Source organism: Empidonax traillii, unplaced genomic scaffold (genome assembly GCF_003031625.1).
Source record: "Empidonax traillii isolate 1590-97213 ecotype Southwest subspecies unplaced genomic scaffold, ASM303162v1 scaffold410:size520991, whole genome shotgun sequence".
NCBI classification, from domain to species: domain Eukaryota; kingdom Metazoa; phylum Chordata; class Aves; order Passeriformes; family Tyrannidae; genus Empidonax; species Empidonax traillii.
Genome location: NW_020955603.1, coordinates 230,433 through 258,118, shown reverse-complemented (window position 1 = coordinate 258,118; position 27,686 = coordinate 230,433). Strand labels below are relative to the sequence as shown.

Below are 27,686 nucleotides of genomic sequence, written 5' to 3'. Positions count from 1 at the left end.
TTAGTATAGTGTGTTCAGAGTTTAATATCAAGATTTCTGGTGTGGAATTTTTGAAATATTTAGGCAATAAGGTAAATAAGTAAACTAGTGTGCATTGAAGCATGTGTTAGGAGCAATGAGCGATTTTTTTCTTTTTTTTTTTTGCTTCTTTTCAGAAATAGCCCTCCTATTAGAAATTCCCTGGACAATTGTATTGACTGAAATGTAGATATTGCTTTGTTCTCTTGACCAGAATTCCTAAAGCATCTACAAAGATATGAAAAGACTTTTTTTTTATTTTGCAATGAGCAGTTGGCAGTTTGGTTTTGGTTTTTTTGGCTTTCAGTCTTTCCTAGGGTTGGAAGACTTTTGCTTTTACAGCTTTTTGTACATATATTATGCAAGTTGAATACTTCTTTTGACAAAATTAGTATTTTCAGTCATTTTTACAGATGCATATAAGTAATTTCTGCTTCCTTGACAACACTGTAAAGGTAACTTTTGTCTAACCGGGATAACAACTGAGTTTTGCTGTACATGTCTGTCTTAACATGTCAAATATATCACAGCCTGCAGAAGGTACTTCTGTGGGTATTCTTTCTGAAAGAGTAATGAGATCACATCAATTTTCCACAATTAAGCAGTGTTCATTACTGACATGTATTTTCTTTCCAGAGAAACCACAAAAGTAGATCAGCAAGCTGTTCCCCAAGTCAATCATGTGGATGCCTGTAAAGAGTGTGTGAAGGCAGAGGTTACAGATACAAAAGAAAGTTATCAAAAATCAGCTGAAATGCTTGGATATGAGAAGCGTGAAGAGATAAGAAGAGAAAAGGAGGAGGAGGAGCGTTACATCCACAGAAAAGGAACTCTGGAAACTAAAAAGGGAAAGGCCAAGCATGCGTTAACAGAAGCTGATTCATTATTTCCAGACTTAACGAATGCATCGAAGGCATCGTGGTCCCAAGTAGCTCAGCCTCAGCCAGCTGAGAAGAATGGAACCCTTCCTAGTTCATTAAGTGTGAGTGCTGGCCTAGTGGAGCAGAATGGTACTGGCTCATATAAAAGAGGGTTTGTTCCCAGAACAAATCCAGATAAGCAGTTTCAAAGAAAAAGTAACATGGCTCAAGTGGAACACTGGGTAAAAGTCCAAAAAGGAGACACAAAAAGGTTAGTAATAGGCCCGTCTTTAAATAGATTGCCAACCGGCATTTTCTTAAGCTAAAGGAAAATATGTGTTATTAATATCTTTGGTGCAAATCAGAATGATACTTTACAGAGACAATATATACAAAAACTTACTTTCTCCTTCAGTGCAGAATGGTAGTTTTCAGTCATTTATCTCATGGGAAAGTTAATATGGGAATGGCTAATCAAATCTCTTTATTGTTGTCACAATATTGCAAACAGAATAAGTGAGAGTAGCATGCTGGGGGTTTTTTACTGTTTTTAATCACTGTGGATACTTAAAACTGCTTAAAATTTGCTTAAATTTTGAAGAACGGGAAAGTGAAGTGCAGCTCTCAGTTACTTCTTACTCATAAATAACGGCACAATGTAAATTATAGATAATTGTTTGGTTTCCACTTAAAAGAATGCTGATTGCTTTTCTTCTGCCTTCTGCTCCTGTTCCAAACATCCATTCACTTTTCTATATCAGATCACTGCACTCGGTCACAGTGTGTGTGCATCACATATTGGAAGGTTTCCATATATTTGTTGAGTTAATGCAGAGGTGCTAGGATGTTCCCATGGTCTCCAGGATTCTCTTTTCCCTTTTCAGTCTCTGAAAATTACATAAATTGCACCAATAGGAGGAATGCACATTGGAATGCTTTTGTAGTTTGAAAATCCCATAATTGCTTTACTTTTGAAGTGTGCAGTCGGATTAAGTACCAGTTGAAAAAAATGATGTGTCTATGCATCTGTTCAGAATGTCACCTCATCTCAAGGGGCAGGAAAGACAGTTGGGCTTGATGCTCCTTGTGAGGATTTTTCAAATATGCTTAATGTACTGAATCAGTTTTTTATAAATTTGCTAAAATTTTATTAGAATATACACAAATAAGAGACATTGGCATGTGGAGGAGAAAAACATTTTGAGCGTTTTTTTATGCTTATTGAGGCTAACGCTTGTCACTTTAGAGCCAGTAAGAAATTTAAGGCTTGCTAATTTTGTGTGAAAGTCCATTTTTCTATGCTTCTATCTTTGGAATTACCCTTGAAGAAGCTTTCTTACTTTTTGATATTACTTAGCATTCTGCTAGACTGCTAGAGTCAATTAACTTGCATCTTTCTGACTTGGATATAATCAGTGCTTCCCAAAAGAGTATGACTTTAATGAAGAAAGGTACTTGGTGAGTTAGTTCTTATTACACACATGTTTGTCCAAAATAATACAGATAACTATTGATCTAATTAGCTAATGTTTAGAAGAACCTCTCTTAGTGTTTTTTACATCAGAAGTATTGGCAGTGACTGGCTTGACTGATAGCTAAGTAAGTATTGTTTGCTTCCACATTAGTCTTTCCAGTAAATTAACTTTAGGCATGTATCAGGTGTAGTGTGAAGATAATGGTATTGCAGGTGCCAGGTTTTTTTCTAGATAAAGCCAGCTACCTCAGCTGGAGCTGCTAAATATTCAGTGAAACTAAATTTATATATATATGTATGTCTCTCTCTCTCTAAAAATGTTCTATTTTAGCTCAGTTGACCTGTTTTCTTTGTCTTTCCCTGCAAATGGCATTATATTTTTTGTGTGCAGAATAAATTGCACATTACCCTCCTGAAGATTCATAGATCTTTTAAGTGGCACCTTCTCTCAGCCTGCTGAGGTTGTTGCAGTGAAGTTAATGGACAGATAGAAGTGGCATGTTAGTTGTCAAACATCTTGATTACAGGATATAAAATTTAAGCTAGAGATGATAATTTGATTGACATTCCATTTTGATTTTAGTAAATATTAGTGAATCACCTAATTTCTTAATGCTCCATATTGACTCTTGTTCCAGCTGAAATGTTACAAATAAAGAACCTCTGAGGCTTCAGAAGCCTGTGTAATTTCTGAACACAGAATGAGTACAGTTTTTATCTGTGTCCTGGCTCAGGTGTATACAGATGCAATGCTTGCCAGCATGTTCATTATAATGAGAAGGAACTCCTTCAGCTAGAGCCTTTACACAAATACAGCATTTGTTCATAGAATTATTTGCAGGAATTGCACCTTTGTTTTACTTCCCCTCTTTATAAAGCACTTGGAACTGTTTGCTAAGTTGTAAATGTTGGCTGTCACTTCAGAGATACACCTCTCCTAGTGAACTCTCAGCTGCACTACAGTGACATTCAGTGTAGCTGTCTAATCCCACTCTGTTCTCAGCAGATGGGAATACCTGCTTTGGTGAGGTTCATGCTAGCCTTTGAGAGAGATCTTGAGAACTGGAAGAAGGTTTGAAAGGAGGCTTTCAGGAGATTTTGGTTTTAAGTACTTAAAGGTCAGGACCATCAAACAGCAGCTGTTCAGAAATTACTAGGTTTTGATCTGGTTCCAGTGCCTGCATAGACAGTCACTGCGTAATTGTGAAGAATTTGCTATTTCTAGCAGTTTATTTGCACTTAAAAAATATTTAAACCTGATAAAGGTTAATATTCCCCAACTAAATGCAGTCATGTTAAGAAGACATTTCCTGCCTTGCAAATGCAGTGTTAAAACATTTCTTGTCGTGCAGAACTTTCTGTTCCTTCCTGCTCTGCGTAAGGAAGAAACATTACTTGTCTTTGTTAGCTTCTGTGCATTTCCATGAAAGGCTGTAGTGTTTCTAATAATAATACGTGTTTTCTTTTCAACATTTATTGTCTCTTTTTACAATATCTTCTGTGTGGTTGCCTCCCATTGCAGGCCCCAAATGATTTTCATGGCCAATAATCATATAGTGTGGCATCAGGCCATTTATTCACTCTTCAGTGTCTGCTTTCTTTTTTTATATTCTTTATATCTCATCATTCAAGAGAGGGAGATTCTCAAGAACAGCTGCATTTGCTCGTTTTTACTCTTAATCCCTGAGAAAGCAATTGTCCATAATCCATTGTGGACTAATTTGAGTCATTTGGGACACTGTTCTTTTTCTAGCAATTAATTAGTGCCTATTTTTATATAATGCAAATTATTTCTAAGGGACTGAAACCTTATGTGGTAGAGATGCCACTGGCTCAAAGCTTGTCATCTCAGTTTGAGGTTTGTCCCTATTTCATACACTGAGGAAACACAACCTGTCTGTAATTAGGCGTTTGGTCTGAGTATGACTACATGACTTCTGCTGTAGTGCACATGCAGCTTTCTTCTGTTGTCTAGCTGGCTGAAGTATTGCATGAGTCTTCCCAGCTGCTCCTATCAGACAAATTCATTCTTTTCTAGGAGAAGGGCGTGATTCCCCTGCCCCCAGCAAAGCTCATAGAGTCTTTGTTTTCAGACTGGTTTTGCTCCTAAAGTTGCTACCCCTGGTGACTTCACTGACTACCATTAATTCCAGCTGATCTCAATACTTTGCCCTTTAATGTCTAATTAGAAGATAACCACACACAGATGGTTTGCAACATTCAACAGTTTGCTTATGCCTTCATGACGTCTCCACTAGGTTGGAGTATGGGAGTGGTCAAACCCTCTTCCCTGTTTTACCACAGAGAAATTGTGAAATGGCTCTATACTAACTTCATACTTGTCTCAGATGTCTTTTCAAACATTATCCACTCCAAGCTTTCTTAGATCTTACTCCTATCTAGAGAAAATACATTTCTACCAACTATCTAGAACATGATTTTCCTGTGGAAAAAAATGGGCAGCAAAGCACAGAACATACAAAGTACATGTGATGTAGTGAATTAGACAATTAAGAGGTTACATGACCACTGTATGTTGATCTTTGAGTTGCCTTTGTTCATACCACCTGCCTGCTTTAACCTTCATTGTGAAATTTGAGGTAATGTCAAGGCTCTGTGGTGTGAGAGAGCAGAGCTTTTACAGATTTGTAATCCTCCATGTGGTGCAGGGCAGTTACTCTGCTTTCTGGCACGAGGAATTATGTATCCTCTCAAGAGTATCCATATTTCAAGACAACCTGACAGTGCCAAATCCTACAAGTACGAGGAGACAGAGGCAACTACTGAGCAGCAGTTACTGGTAGCAATTCTTGTCCCCTGCTTCTGTTTTTCTTGGATGCTGAACAAAGACTGTTCTTTTCCATCCTGCCCTTTCTTTCATGTGGAATTCCCTACATTTTCCAAACCATGAGGGTTCCCTCTCGTGCAGAGTGGAGTTTATTGAGTGGAACGGTGAACGTGCTTGGGCGTTTCTTTGGTTGTGGTTTTTTTTTTTGGTTGTTTTTATTTAGTTTTTGTAATGGTGCTCTGTAGCAAGTCTAGCAGAATGGTTTTCTGGTTGGAGATTCTGAATGCATGGGTGAATGACTGCAAGTACAAAACCCCCAGACTGGAGAATCAGAACTCAGACAGAGGCAGGTTCTTATGCATGAGGCTATGGAAAGATTTTGACTTCAGAGTAGGGGGGAGCTAACTACAGTTTGTCAGAGCTTTTGCCAGTTCTGTCTTAACTCTTTACCTGCTAAAATATTTAGTTTCTAAAGTTTTAGTGTATTATGGGTGCAGTACTAAAACCAGGATCATTGCATCTCTTTTATATTCCAGTTTATCATTGACTTGTAAAAAGCTTTCTGTTGATAAAACAGTGGAACCAGTAGCGTTAGGTGAAAGTAAAACATACAGACCTGGGGACTTGGAGCAGTTTCTTGCTTTTTTTTTGCTTCATTCATGCAAACAGAAATGATCTGAGATATTCTATGACTGGTGAGATTTCTTTTTGCACTTTAAGATAATTTTTTGTAATGAACGTGCATTTGTTTTCGTAAACTGCACCACCTAGTGGTAAACAGGCTTTCGGTGAAAGGGACTATTTTAATTTGTGGATTTACTCTTTAAACATAACAATAATTCCTTTCTTCGTGTTCTTGACTTTCTTTTTAGTCTAAGTAAATGCTGCCCTCCCTTAAGTTTATTTCTAGTAGTTCATCCTGGATTATACACTAAACTGTATTTATACAGTGTAACATTTTTGTGCAGGGTAGATTTCGTCAATATTACTTTGATAATATTTCTGTATGTTGTTTTAAATATCTGTTGTATGTTATGTTTTGTGGCTCCTGTGCTTTTGTCCTTAGAGATAATTTTTTTTATCAGTCATTCCTGCTTATCAGTGTATGCTAAAATTTACGCTTTTCTTCCCTTTTCTTTGCAGCCTCACTTCTGATCAGACTCTTACACGTCAGGGTCCCAATCCTCCTTTTCCTGAAAACTATCACACTTTGCCAAAGAATACCAGGCAGCCTTCAGGGAGCTCACCACCACCAAACCGCAATTTGCCGAGTGACTACAAATATGCACAAGATCGTGTTAGCCACTTGAAGATGTCCCAGGAGGAAAGGAAAGCAAATAAGGATGGAACTGTTTGGCAGCTGTATGAGTGGCAGCAGAGACAGCAATTTAAACACGGCAGCCCCACTGCCCCGCTTTATGTAGGTTCCTCAGACTTTATTGATCGTGGTAAGTCAAAAAGTTCATTAGATGTTCCACGATCAATATCTGTTCCACCTTCTCCATCCGATATTCCTCCACCTGGACCTCCAAAAAACTTTCTCCCAAGGAGACCACATACTCCTGCAGAAAGGCTCACAGTTAAACCGTCTGATGAGAGACAGACTGTAGACGTTCCTTTTGCTGGATCACCCAGGAAGATACGAAATCATACTGTAAAGGTTTGTATACATATGATTTCAAACTATTCTGCATGTGGTATCATGGATAATTTATTTAGTTATGTTTCATTGCATCCTACCTTGTGTATGAAAGATCGTGTAAGTTGTAAAAGTTAATACAATGAATAATTTTCCCATCAAGCTCTTATCATTCTGATCATTTCACATTTATTAATTCCTTTTGGTTAGGAAAGGGAAGTTAGTGACATCACAATGGTTTGGAATACTTTTATTAAAGAACTCAAAGGTGTATGTTTACATATATAAAATACACAAATGGTAGTATATTAATATATAGAGTAGGCAGGCAAGAATATAAAACTCAGCAGGATGAACTCTTCCTTGATTATTTATTTATGCTTGTAGCTTTAAGTGTTTGCCATGCCTGCTTTCTCTACGTGTTTAGCTATTGTAGTTAGTCTTGCAGCTGACTCAGTTTCAAGTTATGGCAAAAAACCCAGCTCTTTTTCATGCATTTGATAGTTTAGGTCCGTTGTAGAGCCTTTATTACTGGGCTAACCAAAATCAAATAGTGCTGGTCTGAAACTTTAACCTTCTCCATGATTTCAGTGTGGCTTTTTCTTTTTCTGGGACTGTTGTACTTACCCAGAGGTGACAGACGTTTCCCTATTCGGTATTCCACGTGGCTCTCTTTGCCTAGGGAATTTGGGGAAATTCATGATTGAATCAATGAAGGATTGACTTGTCTTGGTAGCTCTTATAATGGAATAATTGGTAGTGAAAGCCTCTCTATCCACCTAATTCTTTGGCCGCAGCCACGGACTCTAGTAGGGAAAGTATTTGCTAAAAACGAGACTTGTAAATTCAGATACCCAGTGTGAATTCAGGACCATGACTTCAGGCTGCAGCTTTGTGCACAGTCTGGGTTTTTTTCCAAGTGTATATGTGGTGTAGCTGACGGGTGTCTTTCAGCATTTATAGGTTTATAATATTCTCTCACAGGTTTTAATAGTCTAGTGATGTGCAGCACTGGAAATTAATATTTTTTTAACGCCTGATTATGTTCTACCACACATGGGTTTCTCCATGTGTAAGTGGAAGGAGCATTACATCCCTTACGAAGGCATGTACAGCAGTCTTTTCCTGTGCAATGTAGCTGCTGAAAATTTACTCATAAAAATAAAGCTCTTTCTATGGCATCCTGGCTTTACCATTATAGGGAAACACAGTTTTTCTCATAATTAAAGCTTCTCTGGGGAACTTCTGTGAAAGTTTCTAGAGAAAAAGGCTTATGTTTTTATATGTAAGCACACAGCGTCATTTTGCATTTAAATCTGTATGTCTGCAAAAATCTGTGATGCTCCACACTCCCTGTAATGCTTTATTAAATCCCATCCAGTTACACTTAAAAAAAAAAAAGTAGGGGGGAGAAAAAGGCAAAACAAACCAGCATTCAGTGAAGTTCAGAGACAGGAATAAAAGTGTATCATGAGACATTTAGTCTGCCTTTAGGAAAGCCGTAAAAGTTCGTGCTTTAAGAGAAAGATGAAAGAATGGGTGTGCAGTAGTTTTCATTTTATAAGCAGAAAGGGGCAGATCAAATATGATTATTAAAAAACCCCTTGGTATTAGTGGAAGCCATTGCCACAAGGTGTCAGTCATGTCAGTAGCGTAGTGTTCCCTGGCTAAAAGAGAACACTCACCGTTGTTACGGTGTGGAGTACAAGCCTGCTGTTGGAGGGCATAAGCCAACCAGCCTTTTTCTGGGAAATGTTAGGTGGGGGGAAGCTTTATGAATGATTTTTTATTTGCTGGAAGCCCCTTTGCATGTTCTGCTGAAGCACCTCATACTGCCAGAATCCACTGATCTGCCCAGCATCACGAGCTCTAAATTTTCAGTTGTTCATTCATAATTTTTACTTGTGTGTGAAAGATGGTGCAGGTTGTTGATTATGTAAGTTGATGATTAGGTTTTACTTAATCATCCAAGGTTCAGGCTGGCCTGTGAATGTTACCCTGATCTAAGCACCCTGGGAATTCAAATAGAAACTCTGTGGCAGAGGTGCATTCTGAGTTTTCCCTCAAGTGCAACATACCTGTCACTTGACACAGTCCTTAACAGTTCTGGCTGTGGCTTCTTACAGAGCTCCACTCACCTGGACCGGCGCTCCATGCCTGCCATGGGCTACATGACACACACCGTGAGCGCGCCCAGTTTGCACGGCAAGTCGGTAAGTGGAGAGCGCAGCTCCTCTTCCTTTTGTGTCCTCATAACATCGCAGTGAAGTTGTAAAATCCTGCTCAGTGCTCTTTAATCTTAACTTTATTGTTTAAAGCATAAATAACTCGAATGAGAACTTAACCACCTCCTAGTAAAACCTGTAGGAATTTTGCTGTTATCTGCAGCATGAACAGGGGTGAGCTGTCTTGTTATTACAGGATTCAACTTTTATTATGTTTATTTGACCAAATGCAGAGTTAATTAAATAATTGCTTAATCATGTCAAGTAACTGCTTTCTGGGCACTGAGGTGAAAAATGTAATTATAGTTACTCTCCCTGAAGACTGCTAATTTCCTCTTTACAATGTGTCTAAATACCTGCAGCCCGAAGAGCTAACATTGCTTCTCATTCGATTAAGGAGACATCAGGCTAAGTTGGCTAGTATAAGAAATTACACAATCGCACAATTACTGCAGCACTTGCCAACTAATTCCACCTATCAGGTCAGCTGCTGCGTGGCTCATCTGTGCACTATGACATTTTGTGACTCTGCAGATGCTTCATTAGTGGCATGCTTGAGTCTGTGCTTTCTTGCCCATTCTTTGGTATTCTACAGTTCCCAGGTTGTTTGTGGTTTTTCTTTGCTTACTGTTTTTGCTATAAAAGATGAGCATTTTAAGTTTTATGGCACCGGTGCATATGTTTCGAAGTGTTACTTCCTTCTTACGCTATTTCTGAAAATGCTGCATCTTCAGAAATGTGGGTTAAAGTACTAAGTAAGTTCATTCTAAAGCAAAACCATTTCTTTGTGCTGCTTTCATGATGGGGTTGGCTCCCTGTGCCACATGCTGCATCACCTGCAAATTGAAATGCATCAGCCAGTTTGTACATTCATATGAGCTTGTAACTGTGTCAGTTCTGCAGGTGATCACTGGTTCATAAAAGCTCAGGGGCGTCTTGGATCATCAACAGTGCTCTTGATTGCACTGGTGTTATGATACTTGTAAATGTGAGATCAAACAGAAATGTATTTATAGAGCTCTCTGGTTCCTATTAGAGCATCAGAAATGGAGCCACCTGGGAATGAAATGTGGTGACTTCTTGGAATTGGTGAAGGCTTTGGCCCAAAGCTAAAGGAATTTTTTTGAATTTGAAAAAGTTTCATTTCCCGAATTACCTCACCTACAGAACAGTTGCACTAAGATGGGCGATAATAACAGGGATTTCTCCAAAAATGGGCAGACTTCCTAGTCAAGTCCTCAGCCAGCCTTACAAGCTGATTGGACAGAAATTTTAAGTGAACACCTCTAAAGAAATGCAGGTGTGATCTATTGATTTTATGGTATAGAGGGTATTTTTTTTTTCTTTTTTCACTACACATTCTTATTGGCTCAAAACTTGAGAAAAGATAAAGTTGTGGTTTTCTTTTATTCTAAAGTTAAGTGTACCCAGGATATAAAATCCTATCAAAATAACAGTTAAAATTCTAGGAAGTTTGGGACATTTTGTCTGACTACAAAGCACATTTTCAACAGTTAAACTTTATTTTATTCTGTATTGCAAATACCACTTTTGAAAAGAGGAGAAATAACTTTGTTATGACTTCTGTGCATACTTTTCTTGAAGTGACTGTAATGAAGATGATGCTAGACCAATAAAACTATAAAATTAAGCTGATAGCAATTACAGCTGAGCCAGTGAAAAATAAGGATCGAATTGAATGCTATTACTGAAAAGACAAAATAGATTCTCTAATCATTTGAGTCAGTATTTTATTCACAAAACTTATTTCATACTTTCCATGAATAAAGTAATTAATATTTTAAAATACGTTTGAATTGCGATCAAAAGTATTCTAATGATTATCATATGATGGCTTCTAGTTACATCTGACACTGTTGGGTACAAGTCTTTTTTTCTTCCCCCAAACAGGCAGGGAGGACATCACCATAACTTTTTCAGTGAAGGAGTAGTCAGTAGAAATTGATCTTGAAAATATAGCTTTTGAAAATGTATTGTTTGAGGTAGTTCTGTGTCTCATTAGAGGTGGAAAACAAAAATCTATGTTGGGGGGTGGGTAAGTAGTAATATTCTTGCAAAATATTTTGCCCATTTTTCAGCTGTAAATAGCCATATGCTGGTGGAGCAAATGTGCTTTTTTATGTACTTCCTACTCTGTTATTTTGTTCCTTCCTTCATCTATTTTCTTATATATAACCAAACCGAGTATTCTGAAATTGTTTCCAAAATTTAAATGCATTGCGTTGTTTTTTTCCCCTATGCACTTACCTGAAGGCTGATGACACTTATATCCAGTTGAAAAAGGATCTGGAGTATTTGGATCTAAAGGTAAGATTTTACAGGTGTATATTTCATTTTTTATTATTTTTTTTTAACCCAGTTGCCTTTGTATATCATCTCTGTACCTGCAGATTTTCAGGTCACTGTCTAGTCAGAGACAGAAAATGTGTTTTTTGCCTCACCGTCATGCTTAGAATATTGAATGTCTTTTGGGTAGGGACTGTGCAATTAAAGTGCAAACATGGAAAATGTAGTTGCTTTAGTTTGTAGGAAGAACTTGTGTTACTGGAACTACGGATGAATGATATGTGGGTTTAGGGAAATCAGATAAAAAAACAGGTTCAAAATGTTTCTCTGCTGTAGCATTAGAACCAATATGAAGTCAACACCTCTAAGTTAAAATATGTGTTCTTTCAATATTTTTCTCTTTGTTATTGAGCTGGCTTTTTAGTTTTTTTTAATAATATGCCATATTTATAATGCCTTGTGCTCTTGTGAAAGAGTGGTGATTAATTAGCACCTGTCATTATTTTCGTATTATTACAACTAAGAGATTTCAAATGCACTCATTCATCCATCCATCCATAATCTGACCAAGTAATGTTATGAGGTATTCTTTTAAAGAAAAAATAAATAAGATATTGAGCATCATATCATCTGTCTAAACTAAATTACTACTGTATCTGGTCCACTTGATGGTTGGTAATTTGAAAACAGATCTAGACTGCTTAATATCCGGTTTTGAAGGGGAAAAAAAAAAACAAAAAGGTATAATCATTTCACTTAGCAAAACAGTCTGCCACTTTCTAAGGTGTGTAGGATGTCTCACCATATACAAATCATATGATGTTCCTGAAAATCAAGGTGGAGGGAAATTTGGCACCTTGTTCTCCATATTGTTTGCATGTACGCAGTTGATGCCATAGGGTATTGCATATGTGCAGCTAATGAGCTGACTGCACCTACGAGGTATTTCTATTTTATCTGATGTTTTAATTGCTGAACATGGAACCAAATATATAAATGGAAAATATTAGTAATACATTTTATACATACATATAATGTCATATATATAAAGATTTAATATTTATCATGTAGATGGTATATGTAGTCTAAATTATCAAATATGTAAACTGTTGGAATCATTAATATACAAATTTAAAATTTGTGGGATGCGTTTAATTTTAGGCCTTGTCCTTGGTTTGTTCATGGCTTTGCCAAGTGTAACTGCATCCCAAACCATCAACTGAATTTCATGACAAATTACAATTTAAAAAGTCCTACCAGTCGAGAAATTATTAATAAATACAGTGTTTTGTCCATTATAAACCACAGCAATTTTCGTGTTAAAGGTGACCACCGTTCAAGCCTCTGAAAATTTGATACGCTTAGCAAAATTATTAGGAGGTGTTTTTAACTTTTTAGCAGATTCTGTCCAGATTCATTTGTTGCAGCCAGGGATATGAGGAACTGTTTGGTCTCCCAGAAGCTCCCTCTGTGTCTTCCTGTGTAGCACCTAATGAAATCAGCCAGGAAGAGAAATGTATGGTGGCACCTGATCTTTCTGTGAAAAGAAACTTAATGCTAGCGTTGGTTCCCTTTTGAAAATCTTGACAGTCAAAATATCAAGTGTGTTTCCATAGGAATGATGTAATTTTTCAAAATGGGCATTTCTTAATGACCTCCTTTCAGTAGAGGTCCGGAAATGTAAAAATTCCTGTCAGGTTGCCGAGAGATTGAAGACCATGTGACGCCTAAGAAGGTGTCTTTGTGTTGGTTGCCACTAGATGCAGAGACGCCTTTTTTTTGCAGTATGAGGAAAAAAGAAGAGTGCACTGTATGAAACTAAGCAAATTATACATTTTTCTAGTAAGGGTAGAGTATGACAAATTCACATTAAATCCATTTAAGACAATGAAGGCTTAGATAGAAAGCCTGTTAGTTCAAGCCTCTCTCTTGAGTTCACTAGGCTTTGAGTGAGACCCATGCTAATTAAACAGTTTCAAATAGGACTGAAGGTTTTGGAACTGGAGTTAAACTTTTTTCTTTTCCATAGATCTCTTATTTCTGAAGATTTCTCTTTGTAGAGGTTGTGAAATACAACTTTTCAACATGTAAATTCTGATTAAGCAATTAACTGCATAATGCTCGCCATAGTACTAAAACTGATTATAGTAACAGGTTACACAGCATTTAGTGACTGGTTGAGCCTCACGCTTGCGAGCCTATTTTTTTCCTGTTTAAATATTTCCACTTTTAAAATATTATGTAAGAAATAATTTTTGTGTTAAGATTATATTTTCAGCATTATTGTGTATTGTCACATCATAAGTATCAATGAAATACAAATGCTCTAAGTTGAATATTAAACCATTTCAGTAGTTTTCTCTTGCATATCAGTTCTGATGTGAAAAAAAGAATAAGTCTAAAGACTTTGCTCACACTATGAGGAAAAATTATTGATAATTTTGAAGATGCAAAACACCATGTGTTGTGGAGGATTATTATAATAATATTGTCCTTAGATTATGAGCCTTTTTTCTCCCCAAATTGTTGCCAAGACTCTGTATTCTTCTTTAGCCCAAGAAAAAGAGGCATGTGGAACATGGAAGAAATGGTATATTTACATGCTATGGCATAACTATGCCTCCTCTGCAAATAGATTTCCATAGCTCTATTTCTACAATTGAATTTTTTCAGTCTTTAAAGTGGACAGACCCTGTATTAGAGAAGCAGAAAGGAAGAGCAAAACAAACAAACAAAAAAACTCAATTTATCCCCGAAGCTTCTAAGATGACTTTACAAATAAGGTGAAACACAAATGGTGAAGCAAGCTTCCCTTTTTTGTGGCTATTGAAATGAAGTTCAGGCAGGCTACAGGAGGGATGGATGGACAGCCTCATCTAAGAACAGTTCACAAACATTCCCTAGCAAGTTATAAAAAATATGGATGAGAAACTCTAGGAAAATTTGTGCCACTAAGTATAAATTGTGCAACCAGTTGAAGCAAATCTGGAGCTCACTCAGGGGTCCTGCTTTATTCTTCTGCAGCCAGGCTGTAATATCTGAAGCTGTTTAGTGTATGCTGCAGTTGAAAGATGTTTCAAGTGCAAGCTTCTGTCACTTAGATAAAGAAGAATGCAGCACACAGCAGTTATTTGTTATGGGAGGAGGGATAAAAGTGAAATAACGTTTTTCTCTGAGGTTTTAACTGGGTTGCCCAGATTATCAGTATAGAGAGTTCTTGGTGCAAGCGTCACTGCATATTACATGACAGAAAATACCACGGTGTATTGAAACTGTGACTGGACAAGGCTGAGCAAATCCTGGTTTGGGTTGTGTGCTTTAATGTGTGCTTTGAAAAAGTAGAAAAGTCTTATTGTTGCATGAAGAATCTACCCACACTGGTAGATATCCAGGTGTAGCTCCTGTCGTGGCAGATGGTGCAGACCATAAACCTCGAGGATCGGTGTGACACAAGAGCATGTGATTACTGCTGCTTGTGGAGTCTTGAGTTTTAAAGTTTGGGGGTTTAAACCTTGACATCTATAACAAGCTATTACTAAACTTTTGTTTGAAACAGATAGAAAATAATGGACCTCTGATCAACATGATATACAAAGTGCTAAAGAACTCAGCACAAGGGTTACTATCCAGTATACATGTAAGACTGCCTGCATCTGAAATGTGCTCATCCCATTGCTTTTTAAAGTAGCAGTCAGTGTTTTCTGGCTTTTATAGGTGTCTTATGGTGAACAGTAGCGCTTTCTGTAAGATTTTTGGTTTTTCTTTTCCTTTTTTTTTTTTTCCTCCCCCCCCCCATATTTTGGAGTCTGTATGCAAAATTATGGCTGACCTCAGTGTTTGGTTTGATTTTGAAAATGATTGTGTCAAGTAGTGACTCCTCTGTGAAATTTTGGAAATGTGAAAGCATGCTAAATCTTCATTATGTTCTCATGTTCACTGCTTGGTAATGAACAAAATTCCTTACAGTTTTGGTTACGTAAGTTAAAGTATCCCCAGAATCTGCAGATTTGTTTTTATGTTAATTCCATTGCTTTGAAAAAGGCTTTTGCATTCTCTTAGCTTGCAGGTTATTAAATACGCAGAATTATTACTTTGATTGCTGGTATTTTATATTTGTATTTAATTGCATTACTATTATATATATGATTTAGCATTTAAATAATTCCATTAATACTTTTGAAAGAAAAAACTCACATCGTTGTTAAAAAAGCAAATATCAAAAAATTGAAAGTTTTGAGAGGCAATAAGTGCTTTTGATTTTGATGGTGGGGAAGTAACATTTCACCACAAAAAGGTCCATAATAAGTCTTTGAATGGAGCCTGCCATTGGAGAAGAGAAGACACTAAACATAAATGATGACCAGACTCTTCTGTTTTAAATCTACTTTGTTATTTGAAAACACTGTGTGTAGATGACTAATTTCATACGACGTGTTAGAGCTGAGATTATAACAAAGATTTATCTACAGTAAGAGTAAAATATAATTACTTTTAAAAAGCGAACATAATCCTATAGGTGACTTAGGTTAATAAGTAAATATGTAGCTTCAAGCCTGGAAATTGCCATTCAGTCAGTAAAAAAGCAAACTACCTCTTCTATCTCTCCTGCCCCACCAGAAAAGCCAACAACTTCTGCTCTTATATTAAAACCTTTTCTCTTACATTATTGAAGACAATATTCAGGTGAATTTTTCTTCATAAACTCTTGATGGTATATGGATAGGAATATGCTGTATATGAGTAGGACTAGACACCAGGTGTTTCTTTGGTGAAATAGTATTTGCTTTAACGAATCTTTAAAAATATTCTAATCCAGTAATATTAAATCATTAGATTTTCAAGCTTTTAAAAATATATGATTAATGAGCTGTATTAACATTGCTGTTTTCTTAATCTCGTTTATTCACAAAAAAAAATTATTCACCTGGACGCAGTGGAAATAATAAACATTTTTACGGAGAGAGGCGTGCCTTCATTTTAAGATTGCTGTGAAGGTTGGAAGTATAATATAGTATCGTTTCTGTACTGATTTAAAAACTGTGTTATATGAGAAGATAATCTTCTCATCCAGAAATGGAATATGAAACCAGTTATTTATGGAATGAGAGATTTGGTACATTATAAACACGTCAAAATAGATTAATTACATTTAATTCCACTATAGCATTTTTATAGCATTCTGTCTTTAATAAAATTAACCCTGTGTCAAGGAAGATACTATCCTTTGTAGAATTAAATACTTGCCAGAAGTTGTATTTATAGTCATTAATGATGCTGCTATTATTGCAGCCATGCGTTTAAAGGAACTGTTCAAGTCCTCTGGCTTCAAGAAAGCTATTGTAGCTGAACTGTTTAAACTACTAGATTTTTCAGGAGAAGGACCTTTGTAACCATAGATAGTTGGGATTATGATGCTTTGCACAGAATTCTAAACTACTGTAAGAGTTAAATAGGGTAATATAACTAGTCATTTTTTCTGTTAACACTCTTCAAAAACTAAAGCCGGATTTTAAAATACTTGTACCACAAATTTGGTTAATTTTTGTTAATAACCGTGAATACTTAACACAGCTTTTCATTGTTGAAGCATAATTAGGTTCTAGTTTGCAACAACTTTCTTATATTTTTAAAACCTGTTCCTCTTAGGTGACAGGACGTGACACATTAAAAGAAAGAAGTACAAAACCTGTCAAGATTGCAGAAAGTGATATTGATGTAAGTATCAAGCACCACTTCAGAACATCTTGCATTGATTTGGTTGTTTCTGTTGTGCAGTTACATGTTCGTTCTTACACTTTTGGGGGTAAGATATTACAAGGGGATACTTTTACATTTTAAAATCTAATGTTATATATGTATATTATTTCATTTCCAGGTGAAGCTAAGCATTTTCTGTGAGCAGGACAGAATTCTGCAGGACTTGGAGGACAAAATAAGAGCCCTTAAGGAGAATAAAGTAAGGAGATGGAAAAGGGCTTAATAAAATAAAGCAACAGCTTTTATCTAATCATAAAATATGAAATTACAAACAAAAATTGAATTACTGGATTCTCCTTGCACTTGTAGTAGTTTTCCTTGGACATGTGTATAAACTTCTATGAGAAAAAGAAGTGGGTTTTATGTTAGGACTGATGTGGTGGTTTTAATCTAGGCCTTCCCTGGTTACCAGTTTGTAACCAAGGAAGGGGCAGTGTTCCCAGTATTCCATACGATTTTTACGTAAATCGTGGTATAAATAAGAAGGGAGGAGCGGCCTTCATTCCTCTTCTCTTCCGCCGAAGTTCGGGAACAGTGGGTCCCTGCGTTGGTCTCGCTTATCTAAGGCTGAGACCTGCAGCATCCACTGACCTGCCACGTGGAGGCTTGGGGAGTGCTGGCCGTGTCTGCCAATCCTGCTTTCTAAGGGATGTGGTGAGATTTATTTTACTAGTTATTTTACTAGTTCTTGGGTTTGATTGCGCATATCTATTCGGTGTCCCTTTTTGTTTCCTTTTGTCCCTTTTTTCCCCTTTCCCTATCCGTTCGGGGGGTGTTTGGATTCCCGTTTGCTGTGTACATAGCATTTTAACTGTAATATACATAAAATACATTTTTTATATAACTAGCTTGATTTTTGGGTTCTTCAATTGGCATAGTTTTTTTCCTTTGCCCTGGGGGAAGTAGAAAGGGGGGAAGAGAGGGGCTGCTACTGGGGGGTTGGGCATTTGGCAGGGAGCCAAGTCCAAACCATCACAACTGATTACCAATTTGTAGAAAACATATTTTTGAAAGAGAATGTTTTAAACCCCTCTGCTTCCCTGCCTGAGAGCTGTAGCTGTCAGTAAATTAAGATGGTTCAGAAAACAACCTATTCTAAAATGAAAGTACTGTTCAGGTGGATCCTTCAGAAGAGCTACTGTGCAAAAATGATTCCATCTTATTTCCTCTTGACTGAATGAATTGGGCCTGCTTCATATTTTACACAATATTTTAATCCTTCATATGGCTAATTCAATTATAACAGTGAATAAGAACCTGTCCTTAAACAAACAGCTCATGCTGGGCTGTCACAGTTCTATACTGATTCTAAAACTGTAAATTACGGTTTCATACAGTGTGTAAATAGAAAAATTGCCTTCTCGGTGCATTGTGCTTTCCACAGGTTGGGCTACTTAATGGAAAGAATTAATGGAAAGTATCAGATAATTTTTGTTATAATAGGTAACTAAGGCTCTTGTGCTTTTTTGTTACTGTTGGCCTCCTAGTCTCCAAAACAGGAGACCAGTCCTCATTGGGAAACTTGTGGTATGGAAAACACATTTGATGTTACTAAAAGTAGGTGAATAAAATTCTATGTAAATGTTGTAAACTTACTGCTTCTTCACTAGGATCAGCTGGAGTCTGTTTTGGAGGTTTTACACAGGCAGATGGATCAGTACAAAGACCAGCCACAACATGCAGAAAAAATATCTTACCAGCAGAGACTTTTGCAAGAGGATCTTATTCGTATTCGGGCTGAAATATCCAAAGTTTCAACGGTATATGTTTCTGATTGCTTCAAGAAAACCATAATTAAAATACCAGTTAGAGTAAAACTGTAATGTTCATTGGGTAGGGGAGTTAAGTCCTGTTCTGAACAGTTTTGGTTAAGATACAGGATACTAAACCAGGTAAAAAAAATTACACCATCTCTCCAGCTTTACTTTTCAATGCTCCCTGCCCCCACCAAAAAAGATGACTCAGAAAACTTTTTTGTCTCTTTATTCTATGTGTGGGCTTAAATCTTTCAGCTAGTCCTTTGAAAATATGAAGGTGATTCCATGATACCTTTCTAGGGGAAAAAGAACTGGGAAAGTCTGTTGATATTTCAGTCAGAGTTTACTATTGATATTATGACTCAATAAAATTAAAATGTAATTTAATGTTGCATTTTATTAATAAAATTATTTCTAAGAATTGTCTGTGAAAGAGAACATATTAAACCTGGGTAATGTGTATTCACTCTATTGTTCCTACTTTTTAATGAATATGGGACCAACTCTTTGTAAAATTGTTTCTAGAGTTGCATGAACACCTTTCCTATATAAGATCTGATAATTAAAACACCAGGATTATACAAATATATAGATACAGTGGTTTGTGCCTATAGAAAACATATGTCTTTCACAGCCAGCATTTAAAATGTAAATGTGGGTGTAAATAGCAAGTCATTGTAATAAAGGCTGTACTGGTCCAATCCAAGGCACCTTCTAGTCCAGGGTTCTGGCTTCAGCAGTGGGCATAAGCAGATGCTTAAGGAAGAGTAAGGATAGGAGAGGTGGGTAGTATTTTCTGTCATAACCAATCCAGTTATAACTGTTTTATTGGAGAATTCCCAGAACTGTGGGCTTTTTGTTTTGTTTTTTGAGGGGTTTTTTGTCTATTTAGTAATCCTCAGTAGATCTCATTTCCAAAAATCTGTTAAGTCCGCTTTTAAATTCTGTAAATCTTCTGCATGGAAAACATCATTTGGCAAGGTATTGCACAAATCTTTTCTTCACTGCATGGACAACCCCTTTCTTCTATTTGTTTTGATCCTGACTTGCACATGTTTAATGTTATAGACCCTTCATCTGCTCTCTCCATGGCACTCATGGCTTCATAAACTTCCATTATCTCTTCCCCTCAACTCCCACGTGTTCTGTTTTCTAAAATTCAGAGAAAAAGCCTGTTTCATCATCCCTTACGTAAAAATGCACCACACACTTGATTTTTCTCAGTTCTGGGTCAGAAGGCTGACTGTGATGCTATGGATGCTGGAAGTAATCCAAGCACAGTAAAGGTGATAGGATAGGGTTACTCTTCAGATGTCTGCTGGTTTACTCACTTTATAACATAGTCTGTAGAACTGTTGAAGGATAACCTGCTCTGTGTTTCAAAACATGAGTTCTGGTGTAGGTCACTGGATTTTAATTATGAGCTTGTTTTCAATAGAGGAGTAAATTAAAAGGAAATGGAACTGCAATAGGCTCAATTCCCTCACAGAGTATAGTTCAGATTCTATTACATGCCAGTTTGGTACTTAGGAAATGGGTTTGCGTGAGGAAGTTGGCCAGAGTTTTTTAACTAGGGATTCTTGACTTGGTCTTGCAAGCTATAAAGCATTTTGAAGTGTATAATCAACTCTAAGCAATAATGTAGACTACAATATGGATTTTTTACTTCTTTTATAATAGAACAATACTAACTTCAAAACACCTTAATGATCCATTAGAGAATGATTTCTTAGTTATCATAACATTGTATTAGAGTATTCCCTCTGTTAACAGGAAATGGAAAATGCCTGGAATGAGTATCTGAAATTAGAGAAGGATGTGAGCCAACTGAAAAAAGCCTTACAGGAACAGATGAACAGTTCATTGCTATCTCAGGTGAGTCCATTTCCACACATTGTAAACGCTAATAATAATAAGGTGATTTTGTCTGAACTTGAAGCTATCGTCTCATAACAGATATTCTCTGCAATTTTTGCAGTGCATTCAGCTGTCATGTAGTTTAGTTGGCAGAACTCAGACACTGCAGCAGCCTGGCTGTGCAGGGTAGGGCGTCTTGCAGCACACACAATAGTGTCTCCTAAGTTGTCTATGCAAATTTGTCATTATTTTATTACGTTTTTATTACATGCTGACATCTTGACATTGATAACGTATTTAATTTATAAGGCTGTGCAGGTCTTCTTAGTCTTCCGTTTATTTGATCTGACATTGTTGGCTTCTTTATCCATTTTTAAAATCATCAGTCACTGGATTGTTATCCTCACTACTTGTTCTTTGTCATGTTCTTCTATTTGTGGAAGATTTATCTCTGCAGATTGTTTTGTGAAGTGGAATAAGTGTTTTAACAGCCATCAGTAATTGAAAGGCATCTCAGTTTTAAATCAATTATTCAGTTTCAAATCTTAAAAAGAAGCTTTGTTTCGAGCTAAGTTATTCTCTTTGCTGAACTGAATGTGGCATACCAGATTATTTCTTCATACCTGCTTACAACTGGTGACTTTATTCTTGGAGCAAGGAATGCAGACTGGATTGTGTTTCCTTTGTTTAAGCAGAACAAAACATAAGGAACAAAGCTAATGGATACATTTTGCTCAGATCTTGGTCTGTTTTTCCAGATAGTCTGGGCCAAAAGAAGGCACTAGTTAAATTTATTTATTTGCAATAAATTTCTGATCAGATATGAGTTGAAACCTGTTTATTTTCAGTGTTAATGGATAAATGTTTCATATCAAAGCAAGAGTTGTAAAACTTTTTTTGATTGCATTAATCTTCAAAGTCTATTTTCATTTACTTTTAATTCTAGGGGATGGGAAAGTAATATGGAGTAATATAATATTCTGGAGTCAGAATATTATGTAATTAAGCTCAGCTGTAGAATATGTATTTCAAAAAAATCCCAGGGGGATTTTAGAATTAAATGGTCCCTGTATGAAGTTATTTTGTTTAACAAAGGAAAATGACAGGTTTAAACAAAATATCCTTTGTTAGATTACTTTAACAAACAATTTCCAGTTGAGCACTGAGCATGCTTAAAATCCTGGATATGTGGCATGGGATTCACCAATACATATGGAAGGGAATACAGTTTGCACAGGAAAAAATGTTAATTCAGTTTGATTATCATCTCATATCACATATGTGCATAATTATAAATACACATAAAAGCACATTATCAGTTCTCTGTATACTTACAGATATATATATATGTATATATTAGTATGCATGGATATGTTTGGCTTATATTAAAAAGATATCACTGGATACCTATTTTTGAGTTACTAAGGGGAACTGATTTTTTTTTTGGAAAGTACCAAATATTCTTCAAATTATATTCCTTCAAAGAAGTCTCACTTGAAGTACCCATAATAGTTAGAATTTTTATGATCTCTACCCAAGGGTTTGTAGACTGAAGGTTGTTTATCTAGCATTTTCCAATAGCACTAAATTAATACACACATGACATTTAAAAAAAGACAGTCTTCATGGAATATTATTAAAAAATCAGTAAATTTGCAGGCTAAAGTTGCTGTAGGAAACCACTAATGTTGTTTCTATATAGCATTAATTTAGAGGTCAAAAACTAAATGTTTCAAGCAACTTGGTCATAGTAAATCCTTTTAAAAAGGATTTTAAAAATCAAGCTTTTAAGAGTATAGCTTCTTTGTCTCTTGCTTACGGGCTGGAGAGGATCTGGGCATGCTGAAATTAACTGACATGGGCTGTTTTAACAGTGTTAACTTCTTAGTGGGTGAGTGTTTCTCCTCTGGTTTTGTAAGTCATTCTAAATTATATTTCTATGTGGAGGAAGTTAGAGAAATTGAATTCTCTGTCCAGGTTACTTTTTCTTGCTGGCCCATAAAGTATATTTATACCCTTTTGTAAACACTAGTCTTGGCTTTCATAATTTTAAAATGAATTCATCTGCTTATTGTTCAGGCTTAGCCCGTTTTAGATATAAAATACATCAATATTTAAGTAATGGGGAGAAATAATATTAAAAGATCTGGCTTTTCTGTATTGCTAATCAATGTTTTGTGAGTGGTTTCAGAAGCAAGATTTTTGGTACATGTGGAGCTTTTTCCAGCCATTCTGAGGCTTGATTATTGTAAATCCATCATTTGGTTCCATGTAGTATGATTAATCTCAGAAAAATGAAATGAAATGTGCAAATTTATAGTTTGTGTCCTGACAATCTTTCAAGATATGTCCCATCTATCGAGTGAGTTTACTACAGGCAAATAACGTTCTCCATCATTTAAATGTTTGTGTTCTTGGCACCCTGTTTGCTGATCTGTAACCTGGCTGAACATATTTCCTGATCTAAGACAGAAAGTGGAAAGCAATTTATATCCCTTCCTTAGCTCTATGAGGTGTAACAGCTTTTACTGAAGTTTTTTTCACTTTCAGGCTTATAGGATTAATTAGTAGCTATTTTGTAGCTCATGGCAAGTGATGGATTTCTAGAGTTCTTGAGCTGCTTGTAAGCAATTCTTAACCAAAGTGTTTCACTGCCTTCTGCTTTCTTTAATAGTATTGGTTTTACTAAGTTTATTCTTGATGCAAATTTTTGAAGGCAGAGTTATGAGGCTTTGATTAATTAGACGACAATAACTATTTATGATGATTGGAATGTCCGAAATGGTAGCTTCAGAAGCCAAGGCTCTGGCTGCAAGATAACAGTCAAAAGCAGAGTCTGGACTGTAGACAAAGTTGCCCTTTCTTTCCTCCTAGAAAGCCCTGGTAAAGCAATTAGGATGTAAATGAGACCAAATCCTGTAAGAGCAGCAATATGTTGTTTCAGCCTATAATGCATCATGCCCAGTAGGCCCAACAACACAAATTTAAGCAGAAATTAAAATTGTCAGCCCTTCTGTTTGTGTTTTGTGTTTCATCCATTAAAAACTATTGGGAGGTTTATGGAAGGATTCAGGGAGATGATCTAATTTTTTGCTTTTTTAATGTTGGACATTTCCCCTAAATGTATTAAGATGAGTTTTGTAAGGCTGCTATAGCAGTCTTAAGTATGTTAGTTATAGGATTTAAGGACAAAGTTCAAATGAAAAGATTCTGTAAGCTTATTTTATGTAGAACATTGAACTACTTTTTTCTAACCTGAATAATATTGTAGAAAAAAATGTAGAGGTGTCTCTTTTCCCTGGTGTTTCATAGGAAGTCTTCCAAGACTCAGAAAATGCTCTAATAAATTTAATGGGCAAGATCAGTTGGTTGGTGTTGGGTTTGGGGTTTTTAAATTATTATTTTAAAATAATTATTTAACTCATTTCTAGACTCCTAAGTTTTCATGTAAGTTCTGAAACGCTAGTTTGGGTGTGGTATCAAAAGAAGGATAAACCTATAGTAAATTAAAAATGAGGTATAATTTATTTTTTTTTTCCTTTTACTACAAACATCAGGAGAAAACACAAATACAAAAAGACTTGTGGAGAATTGAGGATGTTACAGCTGGCTTGAGTGCAAATAAAGCAAACTACAAAACCATAGTAGAGTCTATTAAGAATCCAGGTAAGAAGAACATGATGAAAAAAAAAAAAAAGTACAAATGCAGCTGAATCTTTGGGTCTGTGCAAATAGTCTGGAAGTTTTTTCTACAGCTGAAAATCCAGTTAATTCTGTTGGATATATCAGAAATCTCTGTTGATTGAGCACACCTCTTTTCTTGAGGCGACAAGGCTTTTTGTTGTTTGTTTTCACATTCTGATGGCAGTAAAATGTAACAAGCCATGAAAAAAAGGAACAACAATAACAACGATGGGCTAAGTCCTTCAAGTTGCAGAAGGAGTTTCTGACACATGCCAGGCTCGCACCAGCATAGTATCTGTTCTGTATTCTGCTTGGGAGCTCCTCTCTGTGTTTTTCTCTGGGGTTTTTGTTTGTTTTTTTTCTCTTCCCCTTGGATGCTGCCCAGCTGCCCCTGCTGCAGTTGCCTTCCCCCTCCCTCTTCAGGCAGGTGTTTGGTGGGCAGAGCAGCAACACAGTGGGAAGGGAAGGTGTGTGTGGTCTGCATTTCAATTGCATTATTACATTTCAAAGAAAAGACAACGCGCTGGGATAGCAAGAGACTCTTAACGCCTACTGTAAATCCCCTCTATATTTCAAGCATCTTTGCTCACCTTTTGCATGCAGAGATAAATAGTTCTGAGATGGTGAGCTCTCATTTTATTTACGGTATGGCTGTCAGTGCCCAGCCTTATCTAGATGTGTAGGCATCTTAAGGAATCTGTGGCATGGGGCCAGATACACAGCCTATGAACTGATTTCATATGACTCCCAGGCTTTTCTTTCCTTCCTTCCTTCCCTCCCACTGTGCTCTACAAGGAATTCTACTCGATGATATTAAAATGCGTGGTTTTATTTTTGGCCTGAAAGACTTGCTAGATCCTCATCAAAAAATGTTTTCTGCTCCTGTTACAATGTAATGAACAAACATTTTTTATGCCCCAAACCCCCATTTGTGTTCAAAGCAACGCGCAGAGGGCAAGGGCTGTTTTGTGAAATCTAAGGATGTTAATTGCTATTCTTATGAACGTTATTGATGGAAAACAACACCTAACGGGTTTGTCTGTTTTTTCCCTCTAGAGAGGAAAACAGTGCCTTCATTTTCTCAGACTTCAGTGCCTTCCTTACCAGCTTCCCTTGCAACTGCGGAGAGCAAAGTTCCAGTTGCGCAGAGCCCTCCACGCAGCCCGGTTAAATCCCCTCTGGAGGTCAGGCTGTATCCACAGCCTTATTTCCAAACCAGAACACAGCACCAAGCACAGCAGCTGAAAAAAATCGAGCCACCTCTTCAGTCACCAGTTAAGCTCAAGCCAAAGGTTGTAAGTACTGCTCTTCTGCGATTCATTCCCCAGTGTTTCCATTTCCTTCTGGCAGGAACAGTGAAAGTGTCGTGGTTACGAAGTGCACACGGTGTGGAGGCACAATAGGGAGGCACTTAGGATGTTCGTATTGAATCTGAGCAGTAGGACTTACAGCAGAATACATGTGTGTAACCTGGAGCTTTATGTACGGTGGCCATATACTGTTTTAGAATTTATTAATTCACAGTCTATCTTGGGAATACGTTGTGGTTGATTGCTTGGGTCTAATTTGGGTTTTAAAGCCTCAGGCTCCTGGTGTGGGCAGAGGACAACATGCTGAATCAGTCACAAATAACTTATAATGCAATGGACTTTATGCCAGACTGTTTTCAGACTGTTTGCCAAATACCTATGCTTTCTTGTTACCAGGAAGATGAAGCACCACCCAGACCTCCTCTCCCGCAGCTGTACAGTCCTGATGATCAGCCACCAGCTGTTCCACCTCTCCCGAGAGAAGCCACTGTCATCAGACACACATCAGTGCGGGGCCTGAAACGTCAGTCAGATGAGAGAAAGAGAGACAGAGAACTCGGACAGTATGTAAATGGAGATTATAGGGTGAGCTCTCATACACCTCTACCCCTGCGCTATAAAGATATGTGAACCTGTAATAAAAGATACTATTGTCTCTAAAATATTGTCTCTGAAATACTATTGTCTCTAAAAATGGACCTGTAAGTCTGGTATTAATGATATATAACAGAATAGAGATAATAATTACAAGGAGAGATCTATGCCATATAAAAGTGGCGGAGGGAAATTTAGTAATCCAGAAACAAAGCTTTAGGATTTGTTTTAAGATTTTAAAGACTTTTTGTCTCTGATTTCATTGGAGTATTTTTCTGTGTAGGTGGAACTGCGTTCATACATGAGTGAACCAGAACTTGCAGTGATAGGGGGTGACCTCAGCCATCCTTCCAGTGCTTTAATAAACCCTGACAGTGGATACCAGACATTACCTACCCGTGGTAAGCCAGGAATTTATGTAGTTGGTTTTTAGCAGTACTTGTCTGTATAGGAGCTTTTCTCTCCTAGAATGTTCTGGAGATGACGTTTATCGTCAGGTCACTATTTTTAGATTAACTATACAGTGCTGTGAAAGTCTAGAGATTTTGTGCATTTTAATGGTACTGTTACAGACAACCAGCCTTTTGCAAAGCAACTTAATATATAAAGCTTAGCAAAACATGGAATTAGCTATTAGAATCTCATATACTTAGAGTTATTTTTCCTCATAATTTCTATGTGATCTTTTATAAACACTTATATTGGCATTGAAATGTAACTGATAAAGAATATGAATTTAAAGCTCTCAGACATTACAGCTGACTTGACATTCCATCCCCACTGTGCTACACTCCTGTAACTATTTCACAAATGAGGATAGACATGATATTTGGGCGAAAGCAAATTCTTAGCCATTCTCTTCTTATTTCTTTCCTTTTTAACTGTGGATGTTAAGGTTTGATTTTCTTCATAGAGGTGATTATTTGTACAGTTTATCTACTGTGGTACAGCTGATTTTACCCCATCCCTCATTTAATATAAGCTTCTAAATTATTGTAGGCCTTTCTGAATTTTGATCAGTAGTGACCTGAAACACAATATGTTTGGCTGAAGTGAAATTTTATGCTTCTCATGATTTTCTGAACTGCAAAATGTGAAATGCAAGCTAAAATAGTAACCAGAATGTCATAGAAACATGATGGCAATATAAGCTGATAGTTGTCTTATCTTGTCTGTCACTTGGTTTAAGGCATCCTCTTTTTCCTTATAAAGGTTTGTCTGGATCAACTTCCAGATTGCACCAGTCATCTACCATTTCATCGTTTGCAACACTTCGAAGGGATAGGTCCAAGGTAAGTTTTAAATAAACATCTGAAGGCAAATGTCTGAACTGTTGAAAATAGTTAAGCCCAAAATACATTTTGCATAGCAGGGAGTGGGACTGCAGTTTCAGATTCACTTTCTTAAATGAATCGG

General features: G+C 36.7%; 1 protein-coding gene across 14 annotated transcripts in view; it reads left to right on the top strand.

The window, feature by feature from the left end:
- Positions 1–27,686, top strand: part of PLEKHA7 (pleckstrin homology domain containing A7) — a 155,568-nt gene that overhangs the window by 115,331 nt on the left and 12,551 nt on the right. For 6 of the 14 annotated variants that reach the window (XM_027893898.1, XM_027893895.1, XM_027893900.1 and 3 more), the window contains 15 exons: positions 655–1,149; positions 6,284–6,800; positions 8,906–8,992; positions 9,367–9,486; positions 11,279–11,332; positions 14,868–14,948; positions 16,958–17,026; positions 17,187–17,267; positions 18,679–18,828; positions 20,599–20,700; positions 24,240–24,348; positions 25,423–25,661; positions 26,073–26,261; positions 26,554–26,671; positions 27,483–27,562. In XM_027893898.1, coding sequence (XP_027749699.1) covers positions 655–1,149; positions 6,284–6,800; positions 8,906–8,992; positions 9,367–9,486; positions 11,279–11,332; positions 14,868–14,948; positions 16,958–17,026; positions 17,187–17,267; positions 18,679–18,828; positions 20,599–20,700; positions 24,240–24,348; positions 25,423–25,661; positions 26,073–26,261; positions 26,554–26,671; positions 27,483–27,562 — 2,491 coding nt within the window. The remainder of the gene's footprint in view (positions 1–654; positions 1,150–6,283; positions 6,801–8,905; positions 8,993–9,366; positions 9,487–11,278; positions 11,333–14,867; positions 14,949–16,957; positions 17,027–17,186; positions 17,268–18,678; positions 18,829–20,598; positions 20,701–24,239; positions 24,349–25,422; positions 25,662–26,072; positions 26,262–26,553; positions 26,672–27,482; positions 27,563–27,686) is intronic. The other 8 variants (XM_027893904.1, XM_027893905.1, XM_027893909.1 and 5 more) reach the window with 6 other exon arrangements.